Below are 16,032 nucleotides of genomic sequence, written 5' to 3'. Positions count from 1 at the left end.
TATGTGGCTGTACTGTAGAAGCTTTTCCTAGAATACTTTGCAGACTCCATACACAAAGCCCCCTTCATATACAGAGAAGAATACCCCCCCATCATGTGACCCCTTTTTGGAAATTACACCCTTTTGGGAATTTATCTACAGTTGTAGTGATGATTTGACTCCACAGGTGTTTTCCAGAAACAAGCAGCAGTGGATGTTGCAGAGTGAAAATTGCAAATGTGCTATTGTAGTGCCCATACATTGTAGTGCCCTAAAAGTGGTAGTGTCAGTACACTATGCCCAGCTCGTGGTTCTGGAGACATACATCCGTAAATTAGGCGGGGTCTCATCGCTACAGAAATGCCAAACATATGGACACTAAATGTGGCTTAGGCTCAATGTGAGGCTCAGAGGGGCATTTGGATTTGGGAGTACAGAATTTATTGGATTTGTTTTGGGGGCTGGGAAGCCTTACAGAGCCTTTTTATTACCAGTAATGTGGAAGCACCCTATATTTCCAGTAACAGATGATGGACCTGAGTGGGGACTTTCTTTTTTTGTAGACTGAGTTGAAGCTTTTAGTGGGAACATTTTGGATCACATTTGTCCTGCGCTCTACGCTGAGCACTTACATTGGGGTTTCCATATAAATCTCCGACAAGGTTAAGATGAAACCTCCGAGGGATCAATTCACTATAATGAGGCAGCAGAGTTACTCTGGACTCTATCTAGCCTTTTTTCAGCGGTGTTCTTTTCAGAGTTGCACAAAACTGTTGCCGACTGCACTTTTATGCACGTCTAAAAAGACACACCGTCAGATAATAGGCCAGACGTAGTTCACAGAACCTCCATCTGTTTCATTATAGGGATTCTTAGACCGGGAATTCCATCTAAATCACTTATTTCAGAGATTTAAATGGAAACCCCGCATGATCTAACTAGCTTGCTTGCCTTGGTTACATGGATATTGCCATGACGACGTGGGGTCAACATGGTAATGATCGGCCCTTCATGATGACGTCGTGGGGGTGCCAATCGGAGGGGAGCCCCTTCCCTCTCCCTGCCTTCTAAATGCTGCAATCGATATTGATCACAGAATTTAGGGGGTTAAACTTCCAGGAGCGGTGGGGGATCCTTCTAATGTTAGCTCTTTGTCAGCTGTCAGATAGTCTGAACACCCTGCAGCTCTCATGCGCTCACAGAGCCTGTGTGTGCAAAATCACCAGGACATATAAATACTTCCCAATTTGGACAAATGGATACTTCTAAGGTCGTGAAGGGGTTACACCTCTCCAGTGTTGCTTTAGCGGTATGCTTTGGGTCTTTGTCTTTTGTTGGAAGGCAAACCACTGTCCCAGTCTGAAATTACTGACAGATTGAAACAGGTTTTGCTTGAGACTATACCTATATTTCGCACCATCCACCTTCCCTTCAATTAGGACCATTTTCCCTGTCACTGTTGCTGAGAGAATCCCCACAGCATAATGCTGCCACCACCATGTTTCACTGTGGGGATGGTGTTCTTAGAAAATAGGCTGTGTTGATTTGGCACCAGACATAGTTCAATTTTTGTCTTATCTCACCACAGCAAACTCAAAATGAGTCTTTCAATTTTTGTGTGTATGTAAAGGATATTTTCTACCCACTCTTCCATAAAGTCCACCTCTAAGGATTGTACTAATTATTGTGGTCGTATGGACAGATACTCCAGTCACTGCTTTAGAATTCTACAGCTCCTTCAGACTTACCTTTGGTCTCTGTGCTGACTCTCTAATTAATACCATCCTTGCCCGAGCTGAGAGTTTTGGTGGGTTGCCCTCTATTGGCAGGTTTGTTATGATGCCATTTCTTTCCATTTCATGATAATATATTTGATGGTGCTCCAGGGGGATCATCCGAGATTGGGATTTTTTTTTTTTATAACCAAACCCTGACTTGTTCTTCTCAACAACTTTGTCCCTGTTTTTTTTGGAGATCTCCTTGGTCTTCATGGTGTTGTTTGGTTAGTGGTGCGTCTTGCTTAATGGTGTTACAGCCTCTGACGTACCATGTGAAACTTAAATTGCACACAGGTGGACTTCCTTTACTAAGCATGTGACATATGCAGGTAATTGCGAGCACCAGAAATGTTTAGTGGCTTCATAGCAAAATGGGTGAATACATACGCACATGACAATTTTTACTTATTTGATCTCATAAATTTAATTTATGCCTAAATTTTTCTCACATCACCAACCAACAAATCGAATTACAAAAATATTTAAACACAGGTTGTAATGTAACAAAATAAGTAAAAAGCCAAGCGGGTGAATACTTTTGCAAGCAACTGTGCATGTGCATATAAATTGATTGGGATGTGAAATAATGCTTTTAGATTCCCATAAATACCACTTTATTTAGAATGGTGTAGGATTTAGCTGACATGTTGGATAAGAATATACTTAAGCATACATTATAATGTGAAAATATTTTCCATATCTGAGATTTGATCTCAAATTTGCTGACTCAAAGCCTACACTACTAAAACGATTTTCATGCCATAATTTTCCTCTTCTGATCCATCATTACTACATAGACATTTTTAGCTTCGCATTTCACATAATTAGTGCTTAAATCCATTTAGCACATTTTATACCTTTGAAACATGAATCTCTTTCACTGCTCTGTTGCTTTGGAAATACATAACAAATATTGCTGCCTGGGGCAAAACTAGGATGCATTAGAAGTCCTATTGGATCTCACCTGAGTTGTCAGAGAATTGGGGCTCTTCCCAGGTAACACTCTGCTTGCCTTCACTTGCTTGTATGGATGGAGGTGATCTGCACCTGTCTATGACTGGTGGATCTACATCTGAAAATATGAAAAACATGGAATAAAAGTTGTTGCACGGGATAAAAAAAACATGGCAGCCTTCTTCTACAAACAGCGCCACACATGGTTGTGTCTGGTATTGCATCCCAACTCCACTGAATGAATGGGACTCAGCCGCAGCTCAAGACAGATATTACATTGTGTTTAGAAAAAAAATTTAATTGTGTCTTTAAAATATTCATCAAAGAATTTTTCATTCAATAACCCAAGCATGTATCAGCCTTTTCCCTACCTTACAGGTGCGCAGTATCATTATTATCTGTAACTATATTTATATGTAAATTGTATATATTCTAAATCTATTTAATCCATGTTAATCTTCCCAGTTTAGCACCCCAGGATATAGGTCTCAGTTGTTTTTTAATGGAGACCTTAATAAGGTTTTATTAGAAAAAATCCGAAATGGCTGCATTATTCTATTAAGTAAGCTGTAGGTGTTCTATTATCGCTGATTTTTTAAGCCACTTTGCATTTATAATAAGCATTTACTATTTAATGTTTCTTAACTAATCCACTTAAATTGCCAAATTACATCATTTACTTAGTTAAATTAATGTCACTTTTCGCTTTAAACTGCAACAACCTCTGTGTGAATAGCTCACGGTAACAGTATGAAATAATCGCCCATGTATAATGACTAAATAATGACTCCTAAAGCTCCACATCGAGTATCGAGGAAAAGGACAAAGCAAATGTTACAAAAGCTAGGTATACTACACTTTATATTTCTACGCTTTGTCCTTTTTCTGCGCATGTACTCTGTACAGTAAAGGTACATGTTAGAGGCAAATGAATTGCTGTGAAGCTAATTAAATTTGCCTAGAATTTTACAAAAATATTTGGACTCGACTACGTCAAAAGGACTAATCCAAAGCTCCCTGCTTAGTCATCTAGGTCGGTCTACTTTCAAAAGTCACTGGTCATGTCGAGTTTATGCCTGCTAGGCCTCAACTTGCATAAGGTGATTAGTGGACAAAAAATGCAGAGGTCTGTAATTTTTTGTCATAGGTACACTTCAACTGTGAGAGACAGAATCTAAAAATAAAAATCACATTGTATGGTTTTTAAACAATTAAATTGCATTTATTGCATGAAATAAGTATATGATCACCCACCAAACAGCAAGAATTATTTATCTCACAGAACTGTTAGATTTATTTAAGAAGCCCTCCTACTCTGCACTCATTACCTGTACTAATTGCACCTGTTTGAACTCGTTACCTGTATAAAAGACATCTGTTCACACATGCAATCAAACTCCAACCTCTTCACCATGGTCAAGACCAAAGAGCTGTCTAAAGAGATCAGGGACACAATTGTAGCCCTGAACAAGGGTGGGATGTGCTACAGGACAATAGTCAAGCAGCTTGATGAGAAGGCAACAACTGTTGTCACAATTATTAGAATATGTAAGAAATACAAGATGACTGTCAATCATCATCCTTAGGTCTGGGGCTCTATGCAAGATCTCGCCTCGAGAGGTAAGGATGATTCTGAGAAAGATCAGGAATCATCCCAGAACTACATGGAAGGCCCAGGTCATTGGCCTGAAGAGAGCTGAGACCACAGTCTCAAACATTACCATTAGTAACAAACTACGCTTTCATGGATAAAAATCTTGCATGGCATGCAAGGTTCCGCTTCTCACACCAGCACACGTCCATGCCTGTTTCAAGTTCACCAATGACCATCTGGATGATCCAGAGGAGGTATGGGAGAAGGTCAAGTGGTCAAATAAGACCAAAATAAAACTTTTTGGTATCAGCTGCACTTGCCGTGTTTGGAAGAAGAAAAAGGATGAGTACAACCCCAAGAACACCGTCCCAACCATGAATAATGGTGGAGGAAACATCATACTTTGGGGACGCTTTTCTACAAACTGGACAGAATATTGGAGGGAGGATATATGGAGTCATGTATCGAGAGATCTTGGCCAACAACTTCCTTCCCTCAGTAAGAGCATTGAAGATGGTTCATGGCTGAGTCTACCACCATGACAATGATCCGAAATACACAACCAGTGCAACTAAGGAGTGGCTCCGTAAGAAGCATTTCAATGTCTTGGAGTGACCTAGCCACTCTAGACCTGAACCCAATAGAAAATCTTTGGAGGGAGCTGAAATTCAATGTTGCTCAGCAACATCTCTGAAGCCTGAAAGATCTGGAGAATATCTGTATGGACGAGTGGGCCAAAATTCCTGCTGTGTGTGCAAACTTTGTCAAGAACTACAGGAAACGTCTGACCTCTGTAATTGCAAGCAATGGTTTCTATACCAAATATTAAGTATAGCTTTTCTATTGTATCAAATACTTATTTCATGCAATAAATGCAAATTAATTCTGTAAAAATCAAACATGCACCTCTAATAAAAATTACAGACTTCTCCATTCTTTGTAGGTGGGAAAACTTGCAAAATCGGCAATGTATTAAATACTTATTTTCCCCACTGTAGCTCTGAAGGCAGGGACAGCGGAGCCAGTGTTGAAGGGGTACAGGGCTCATGTGACGTAACAACCTCACCCCGGGGAACACAAGTGCTGACACCACTGGAACAGCATCTGCACCGAGTGAGTATAAATGCTCTCATTTTAACATGGGCAAACATTTAGATTGAGAAGGGATTGTCTTAGTAGTGGACAACCCCTTTAAGAAAACAGGCTGGATTGGGAATGAAGACTAGATTGGCATGACCAAGTAAGGCACTGTGTAAAGTGACTGCCTGGGAGAGTTTTTTTTTTTTTTTCACCCTACGTTTATTATGCTTTGGGGTCTAGAAAGACTTCAGAATGTTATAAGATACATTCAATTTGCATCTAATAAATTCAATGAAAATCACATTTCCTAAGTAAATTCAAGCTTCAAGTGAGCTGCTGAATTTGAAAAATTTGGGTGATTTGCTCATCACTTAATGATTACTGCAGTCTCGGAATTATTTAGCCCCTTCACGACAAGCATCTTTCGTACTTAGTAGAGCAGCTTTCAGCTGTTATTACATCATGTTCGTAGCAGAACACAACTGCTAAAGGCTGCATCAAGTATTAAAGTTGCTTGTCATGATGGGGTTAAATAATTGTGAAGACTGCAATAATCACAAAAGGTGACATTTTGTATTGAATTTGTACATTTTAATTGTAAAATTACCGTAATTTCCAAATGGGTGTTGAAATCTTTTGACTGCAACTATGTGTACTGTATATATAGCATGTGCTAAATTGACTTTGTTCATTTATTGTAATTTTAACTGCACTTTTAAACTACAGCAATCTTTGTGTGAATAGCTCACAGCATGAAATAATCGTTCCTGAGTAATGACTAAATACTGAGTCTGAAAGCTCCTCATCAGTAAGTTATGTAGAAAAGAACAAACGCGATGGGGCATGTTTATCAAGCTAAATGTGCCAGAATTTTGGTATAATTTGTGTAAAAAACCTGTTTTTTATGACTTACACCATATTTATTATGGGTTTTAGACACATTTTATTGTCTGACAAGGTGACCTCACTGAAAATGGGCATTGTATACCAGAAAATGGAGCAGGACTAAAGTTCAGTAATGTGTGTCAGAAATGCATTAACATTTTGGCGTACAATTCTGGTAGAAAGTAATTAAGCATGCAACATTGTGAACCAAAAATGCACCAAAATTTTGGAGTACAATTCTGGCAATTTTTGGTCTACAGTGCAGTACATTAGGCCACTCCTTTTTTCCGCTATACAATGCCATGATTCAATGTTACTCTAATCTAGCAGATACTGTTGCATAACAGCAGTTATTAAGCAAATATTATGTGTGACATGATCAAAACTTACCGATAACCTTGATGTTGAAGGTACAACTTGCTTGATTACCAGAACTGTCTGTGGCAGTGTATCTTACAGTTACCTCCCCAATAGGAAACAAATGAGGTGGTAAAAAAGCTGGACTAACCTCAATCAAAACCTTGAAAAAGGTAAGAAATAAAGGATATATGTTAAGAATTGCTTTCTGAAAATTTCACTATTTCATTGTGCTCCATTAGCTGACACAATAGAATATCACCCACCCAAGTGTCAGGATGGGCTTCAATCTGAAGAAACACAGCTCCTGAGACTTGTGTCTCAACTGACAGAAGAGCAGTTTCCTAGGCACACATACTCCTGGCAGCTGTGGTAAAAGGCTGTGACATGAGAAGAACATATTCTTCTCATCGGCTGACTGAGAAGTCAGACTAGAAGACGGAGGCTGGAGAAAAAATAATTTGTGCTCAATCAGACAAGGTGACAATGAATTTCTTCTCATGTCACAGTGCTTTTCCATCAGCTCTAGTATGTATGCTGACAATACAGCTCCTCTGTCATTTGAGACGCAGGTCTTGAGATCTCTGTTTCTTCAGACTATAGGACATCCTGACACTGACTAGGAGAGGATGATACCATTGAATTAAATGTTGGGACATTTTATTACATTCTTGGACTACCCTTTTTCAAATAACCATACACATTGGGTGAATGTAATTCAAACCTGCAGATTTTGGCTGAAATGGATAATCATCTAATGACCAGTAAATATGATGTATCTTAAGTCAAGAATAATAGCAGTTATAGTAGCTAGCTTACAAAGAGACATAGCAACTGGTTTCTGAGTGTAATTCCACCATTTCTAATAATATTATACAAATACACCTCAACATTACTTCCTATAGTAATAGATTAGATAGTGTCACCTCTTCTTCAGTATTATCTTTTGCTTCTGGAATTTCCCAATTAATTTGAGCTGTATTTTGGTGCTGAATATTTTCTGCAGTTATATCATCTGGGCATTGTATTACTGGAGGTTCAATGTCTGAAACATATAGAAAGACAGAATGAGTGAAAGACTGAAGGATGGCCAGGCCCATGGTATAACAATGATCACAGAGCTTGCATGGCAGTGCAAAGAGCACATATTGCTTTTTGTAAGTAATGCTTTTGAAAACCTCCATACATATGGATGGATGGATGATGGCAATGATTGAGGCCTAATATTGACATTGTCCACCACTCTCTTTTAGCAAAAGTCACCAACTAGTTCCTGAGTGGAGGTCTTACCTGACAGACACATTTTTTTTGTATTTGTACTCTCGTTGCCTTGTTACCTTTGCATGCTGTCTTTTGGACATCTTCACTCCATTTTCCATTGGACATGCATTTTATTTCATCCCTGACTCCAGACAAAATAAATCCTTTATGACATCCCAAATAGCACACAGATCCATATACAGCTGCTTCTTGCCCACAAGTCAATGGAAATATCAGGACGTTATCAGGTTTGGAAAAAGTAGGACAGTACATTTCTGTAAAACACAAGTCAATAATTGTAAATAATATTTAATATATCAGGACAATTATACAGACATTTTGACACTTCCCACAGCTTTTACTCCTTTCATGTAGCTCACTCATAAAGCCATTCACATTGCCTACAGGATGACTCTAAGTTTTCACCAAAAATAGTCATATGAATTATAAACTGAGATTAGTTGTAAAACAGATTTATACTAATGTGCAACATATGTTTGCCACTATCAGCGCTGATGGTAAGATAAACTATACCTGTACAGATTGGTTCCTTTGCATCCCAGTATGAATTTTCTTGGCAAGCAAGTTTAGAACGTCCCTGCAATCTGTATCCTTCATTACATGTCACAGAACAGACAGTTCCATAAGAGGTATCACTGGATGAACAGCTTATCTTGCCATTTTCAACCGGATGAAGTTTTGGACACGTTCGAACTTAAGAAAAGAATGAAAAAAATATAATATTTATAGTGATGTTTTATATTATAAAATATTAATTTCTTTTTTATTACCAATGGGATTACAGCATGCATAATATCTTCAACAACCTACAATCTGGCTTCTGTCCCCACCATTCCACTGAAACTGCCTTGACCAAACTTACTAACAACACTACTAACAACTTACTTACAGCCAAATCTAACAGACTATACTCCTACTTCTAGACCTGTCCTCTGCTTTCTACACAGTTGACCACTGCCTCCTAATACAGGTCCTCTCTTTCTCTAGCATCAAAGATCTCCTCATACCTTACCAATCTCACATTTAGCATTTCCTTCTCCCACACTACCTCCTCATCTCACACTCTCTCTGTTGGTGTCCCTCAAGGCTCTGACCTAGGACCCCTACTCTTCTCCATCTATACCCTTGCCCTGCGGCAACTCAAAAATTCCTATGGCTTCCAGTACCATCTATATTCTGATGACACTCAGATCTACAAATCTGCCCCCGATGTCGCCTCTCTGCTGTCCAGAATCCCAGAGTGTCTATCAGCCATATCCTCTTTCTTCTCCTCTCGATTCCTCAACCTCAATGTGGACAAATCTGAACTCATTATCTTTCCTCCATCTCGCATATATTCAATACCTTATCTATCTATCACAATAAATGTCATCACACTTTCCCCTGTCCCGGAAATGCGCTGCCTTAGAATAACCCTTGACTCTGCCCTGTCCTTCAAACCACACATCCAAGCTCTCGCCACCTCCAGTCACCTCAGCTTAAAACTATTTCCAGAATCCATCCTTTCCTCTACTCTCACTCTATCAAAATTCTTGTGCATGCCCTAATCATCTCCCGCCTCAACTTCTGCAACATCCTCCTCTGTGGCCTACATTCTAACACTCTGGCAACTGTCCTGTCCATCCTTAACTCTGCTGCTCAACTAATTAATATCTCTCCTCGCTACACTTCTGCTTCCCCCCTTTGCAAATCCCCAACTGTCTCCCAATTTCCCAGCGTATCCAGTTCAAACTACTAACACTGACCTACAAAGCCATCCATAACCTTTCTCCTCTGTACATCTCTGAACTAATCTCTTAATATATTCCCTCATGTAACCTCCTGTCCTCCCAAAACCTCCTTCTATCCTCCACACTTATTCACTCTTCACCTAATCGCCTCCTAGACTTCTCCCGCATATCCCCCATTCTCTGGAATTCTGTGCCCCAACACGTCCGGTTATCCAACACATTTGGATCATTCAGATGGAATATGAAAAGCGATCTCTTCAAGAAAGCTTACAACCTGCAATTACCACACTGCCACGTCAACACCATCGGAGCTACTGCAACCTCCAACCTACTATCTCCATCCCCATAATCCTGTAGAATGTAAGCCCGCAAGGGCAGGGTCCTCTCCCCTCTGTATCAGTCTGTCATTGTTAGTTTATTTACTGTAAGTGATATTTCTATTTTGATGTAACACCTGCTCATGTACAGCACCATGGAATCAATGGTGCTATATAAATAAATAATAATAATATCATAAAATGTCCTGACTTCAGTTCATTAAGTGGAGCTGCAGTTTTCAACAATGGCCACTAAACAGTGTAAGGAGCTGTGTACAGTTTATATCCAGCCTCCACCAGAGCTGATGACAACTGATTGGTGAGGGTACCAGGTTTCTGTCTCATACTGCTCTGATATCCTAAGGAGTGACAACCCCATGAATCACAAATATACATAATTAGATATTTACACATAATCTACATTCATCACAATATCGCCTTCTCTCCTCCAGTCTTGTACATTCCTCATTCAACCATCTCCAAGACTTTTTCCGAGCATCCTCCCCATCCTCTGGACCCAATTGTCTCAACATATTTGAAACATTCGGATGCAACCTGAAAACGCTCTTCAGAAAAGCTTACAACTTGCAATGGCCCTGCTATTATGTCATTACCACCAAACTTTTCCAATCCCCCAAACTACTGTATTAATCTGTTTGTTTGTTTACTATATTTTATAAATGATTTATATGTTTTATATATGTAACCCTTTTCACATGTAGGGCACCATGGGAGTAATGATGCTTTCAAAATAAATTATAATAACTTATGATCGCATGAGCAGCAAACTTGTTTATAATGAATTTTATTTTATGGCATGTTGCTAATATACAGAGTACAGCCATGTGTTTCAAGATAACAGCATATACAATATAACTAAGGAGGGCATATTGTTTCAACTTTAGTCCTGGAGGAATTGTTAAAAAGAATATTGAATATGTGTCAGTGTGCTAGTATTTTCTATCAACAAATATTTCATCATCACTGACTTATTACAATGTATAAATATATGAGGGGACAGTACAAAGACCTTTCTGATGATCTTTTTAATCATAGACCGGTGACAGGGACAAGGGGGCATCCTCTACGTCAGGAGGAAAGAAGGTTTAAGCATAATAACAGACCGGATTCTTTACTGTAAGAGCAGTGAGACTATGGAACTCTCTGCCGTATGATGTTGTAATGAGTGATTCATTACTAAAATTTAAGAGGGGACTAGATGCCTTTCTGGAAAAGTATAATGTTACAGGATATATATACTAGATTCCTTGATAGGGCGTTGATCCAGGGAACTAGTCTGACTGCCGTATGTGGAGTCGGGAAGGAATTTTGTTCCCCAATCTGGAGCTTACTCTTTGCCACATGGGTTTTTTTTTGCCTTCCTCTGGATCAACATGTTAGGGCATGTTAGGTTAGGCTATGGGTTGGACTAGATGGACTTAAAGTCTTCCTTCAACTGTAAATATTGTTACTATGTTTCTATGTTATTATTTCAACAGTAGAATTTTATAGATGCATCATCATAAATCAATTGTAAAAGAAACCTTTTTATTACCAATCCACACATTTGTATAAAATTATGACAACTCAGAAGAGTGCTTGTAGTGAAGTCAAATCTGACTGCCATTTACAATCGGTAAGCATTAATTACAGCTAATTAGCTTTCGGTAAATACTTTTAATGGAAATTTTGATTAAAAATTGACATTTAAAATTATGTTGGTAAGGACATAGATTTTTTAGATGTTTTTAAGGAAATTCTAAACAATCAAAAGGGTGGTCTGAAGTACAACTTAATTTTCATCCTAAATCCCTATCATTTAATGCCATTATCTAAACTATTTTCTAATGTACTTGAATAAAAATTCCCTAAACTCTCATAACTACACTGTCTAACTGCTTTCCTTTTTTTTACAATTTTCTTTTTTGATGATGCCTCGTTTGAGAATCTCAGTGCATGATGGGATATTCAATGCATCCTCGGGGGGCAGAGACACTGCTGCAGCTTCTACCTCCTCCCTGAAACGAAACATCATTAGTGACGCTCATTTCAGGGGCTGGGCTAGTCCCTGCTCTGTCACTGTGCAATGTGCACAGTAACAGAGCACTATCTTCATGGCTCATATCAATAGTAACAAGCCTGCACCAGAGAGCATTGGTAGTGTGTGTTGTAAGACTACCCGGCATGCAGTAACCAGTGCCGTCCCCACAAGCTACATAGTTACATAGTTATTAAGGTTGAAGGAAGACTGTAAGTCCATCTAGTTCAACCCATAGCCTAACCTAACATGCCCTAACATGTTGATCCAGGGGAAGGCAAAAAAAACCCATGTGGCAAAGAGTAACTCCACCATGGGGAAAAAAATTCCTTCCCGACTCCACATACGGCAATCAGACTAGTTCCCTGGATCAACGCCTTATCAAGGAATCTAGTGTATATACCCTGTAACATTATACTTTTCCAGAAAGGTATCCAGTCCCCTCTTAAATTTAATTAATGAATCACTCATTACAACATCATACGGCAGAGAGTTCCATAGTCTCACTGCTCTTACAGTAAAGAACCCGCGTCTGTTATTATGCTTAAACCTTTTTTCCTCCAGACGTAGAGGATGCCCCCTTGTCCCTGTCTCATGTCTATGATTAAAAAGATCATCAGAAAGGTCTTTGTACTGTCCCCTCATATATTTATACATTAAAATAAGATCACCCCTTAGTCTTTGTTTTTCCAAACTAAATAGCCCCAAGTGTAATAACCTATCTTGGTATTGCAGACCCCCCAGTCCTCTAATAACCTTGATCGCTCTTCTCTGCACCCGCTCTAGTTCAGCTATGTCTTTCTTATACACCGGAGACCAGAACTGTACACAGTATTCTAAGTGTGGTCGAACTAGTGACTTGTATAGAGGTAAAATTATGTTCTCCTCATGAGCATCTATGCCTCTTTTAATACATCCCATTATTTTATTTGCCTTTGTAGCAGCTGCCTGACACTGGCCACTGAATATGAGTTTGTCATCCACCCATACACCCAGGTCTTTTTCATTGACGGTTTTGCCCAGAGTTTTAGAATTAAGCACATAGTTATACATCTTATTACTTCTACCCAAGTGCATGACCTTACATTTATCCCAATTAAAGCTCATTTGCCATTTATCAGCCCAAGCTTCTAGTTTACATAAATCATCCTGTAATATAAAATTGTCCCCCCCTGTATTGATTACCCTGCAGAGTTTAGTGTCATCTGCAAATATTGAAATTCTACTCTGAATGCCCCCTACAAGGTCATTAATAAATATGTTAAAAAGAAGAGGGCCCAATACTGACCCCTGTGGTACCCCACTGCTAACCGTGACCCAGTCCGAGTGTGCTCCATTAATAACCACCCTTTGTTTCCTATCCCTGAGCCAGCTCTCAACCCACTTACACATATTTTCCCCTATCCCCATTACTCTCATTTTATGTAACAACCTTTTGTGTGGCACCGTATCAAAAGCTTTGGAAAAGTCCATATATACTACGTCCACTGGGTTCCCTTGGTCCAGTCCGGAACTTACCTCTTCATAGAAGCTGATCAAATTAGTCTGACATGAACGGTCCCTAGTAAACCCGTGCTGATACTGGGTCATGAGGTTATTCCTCTTCAGATACTCCAGCATAGCATCCCTTAGAATGCCCTCCAGGATTTTACCCACAGTAGAGGTTAAACTTACTGGCCTATAATTACCGAGTTCAGTTTTTGCCCCTTTTTTGAATATTGGCACCACATTTGCTATACGCCAGTCCTGTGGTACAGACCCTGTTATTATGGAGTCTTTAAAGATTAAAAATAATGGTCTATCAATGACTGTACTTAGTTCCTGCAGTACTCGGGGGTGTATCCCATCCGGGCCCGGAGATTTGTCAATTTTAGTTATTTTTAGCCGCCGCTGTACTTCCTGCTGGGTTAAGCAGGTGACATTTAATTGGGATTTTTTATCACTAGTCATATTGGCTGCCATGGGATTTTCTTTTGTAAATACTGATGAAAAAAAGTCATTTAGCATATTGGCTTTTTCCTCATCCTCATCCACCATTTCACCCAGACTATTTTTAAGGGGGCCAACACTGTCATTTTTTAGTTTCTTACTATTTATATAGTTAAAGAATATTTTGGGATTATTTTTACTCTCTCTGGCAATGAGTCTCTCTGTCTCAATCTTTGCTGACTTGATTTGCTTTTTACAGAATTTATTTAATTTTCTGTATTTATTTAATGCCTCCTCACTACCTACTTCCTTTAATTCTCTAAATGCTTTCTTTTTGTCCCTTATTGCGCCCCTTACAGCTCTATTTAGCCATATTGGTTTCCTCCTATTTCTAGTATGTTTATTCCCATACGGTATATACTGTGCACAGGTCCTATCCAGGATGCTAATAAATGTCTCCCATTTTCTTTGTGTATTTTTGTGTCTCAGGATATCGTCCCAGTTAATTGCACCAAGATCCTCTCTCATCCATTGGAAATTTGCCCTCCTGAAGTTTAGTGTCCTTGTCACCCCCCTACTACCCATCTTATTAAAGGTTACATGAAAACTTATTATTTTGTGATCACTATTCCCCAAGTGACCCCCAACCCTTATATTTGATATGCGGTCTGGCCTGTTGGTTAATATTAGGTCTAGCAGTGCCCCCCTTCTTGTTGGGTCCTGAACCAGTTGTGAAAGGTAATTGTCTCTCATAGTTGTCAAAAACCGATTACCTTTGCTGGAACTGCAGGTTTCTGTTCCCCAATCTATTTCAGGGTAGTTGAAGTCCCCCATAATAATGACTTCTCCTTGAGTCGCAGCTTCATCTATTTGCTTTACGAGGATATTCTCCATTGCTTCCATTAGTTTTGGAGATTTATAACAAACCCCTATCAGTAATTTATTATTTTTTCCCCCTCCCCTTATCTCCACCCACAGGGACTCTACATTTTCATTAAATTCACCTATATTATCACGCAGGATGGGTTTTAAGGTCGATTTTACATATAGACACACCCCTCCCCCTCGCTTATCTGTACGGTCATTTCTGAACAAGCTATAGCCCTGCAAGTTAACAGCCCAGTCATGGCTCTCATCCAGCCATGTCTCAGATATCCCCACCATGTCATAATTATGCTCCAACAACATTAGTTCTAATTCGTCCATTTTGTTGGCGAGGCTTCTGGCATTAGTATACATGCACTTGATGTTACTCTCTGTACCTCTATTCTTTCTTAAATTATTAACTGTTCTAACCCCACCCCCCATGCCACCGCCACCCCCAACTTCCTTATTTGTGCCCAGGTCTCTATCTGCACTATCTTCCCCTCCTATAAAATGAATACCCTCCCCCCAATCCCTAGTTTAAACACTCCTCCAACCTTCTAACCATTTTCTCCCCCAGCACAGCTGCACCTTCCCCACTGAGGTGCAGCCCGTCCCTAGCGTAGAGCCTGTAGCCAACTGGGAAGTCGGCCCAGTTCTGCAGGAACCCAAACCCCTCCTTCCTACACCAATTCTTGAGCCACTTATTAACCTCCCTAATCTCCCGTTGCCTCTCTGGCGTGGCACGTGGTACAGGCAGTATTTTGGAAAATACCACGTTGGAGGTCCTTGCTTTCAGCTTGCAGCCTAATTCCCTGAAATCATCTTTAAGGACCTTCCACCTACCTCTAACTTTGTCATTTGTGCCAATGTGCACCATGACCGCTGGGTCCTCACCAGCCCCTCCCAGTAATCTGTCAACCCGATCAGCGATGTGTCGGACTCGAGCGCCAGGTAGGCAGCACACCGTCCGACAATCCCTGTCTTTGTGACAGATTACCCTATCTGTTCCCCTAATAATTGAGTCCCCCACTACCAGCACCTGTCTGGCCTGCCCTGCTCTCCTTTTTCCCTCCTTACTGGAGCAGTCACTCCTCCGGCTTTCAGAGGACATGCCTGGCTGCAGCAGTGCTACCCCTGTACTGGCACCCCCCTCATCTGCCAACTTAGCAAACTTATTGGGGTGTGCCAGATCAGGACTAGCCTCCCAGGCACTCTTCCCTCTACCCCGCCTTCTATCTGTCAC

General features: G+C 40.0%; 1 protein-coding gene across 1 annotated transcript in view; it reads right to left on the bottom strand.

Moving 5' to 3' along the window:
• SVEP1 (sushi, von Willebrand factor type A, EGF and pentraxin domain containing 1) overlaps positions 1–16,032 on the bottom strand; it is a 476,580-nt gene that overhangs the window by 321,569 nt on the left and 138,979 nt on the right. Inside the window, exons 6-10 of the mRNA XM_077250467.1 lie at positions 8,422–8,601; positions 7,965–8,162; positions 7,554–7,672; positions 6,661–6,790; positions 2,722–2,829 (exon numbers count right to left, since the gene is read on the bottom strand). Of these exons, the coding sequence (XP_077106582.1) occupies positions 2,722–2,829; positions 6,661–6,790; positions 7,554–7,672; positions 7,965–8,162; positions 8,422–8,601 (735 nt within the window). The remainder of the gene's footprint in view (positions 1–2,721; positions 2,830–6,660; positions 6,791–7,553; positions 7,673–7,964; positions 8,163–8,421; positions 8,602–16,032) is intronic.

The sequence above is a fragment of the Ranitomeya variabilis genome, chromosome 1 (assembly GCF_051348905.1).
Source record: "Ranitomeya variabilis isolate aRanVar5 chromosome 1, aRanVar5.hap1, whole genome shotgun sequence".
NCBI lineage: Eukaryota > Metazoa > Chordata > Amphibia > Anura > Dendrobatidae > Ranitomeya > Ranitomeya variabilis.
Note: the sequence above shows the minus strand (reverse complement) of the source record. Positions and strands in the feature narration are given on the sequence as shown.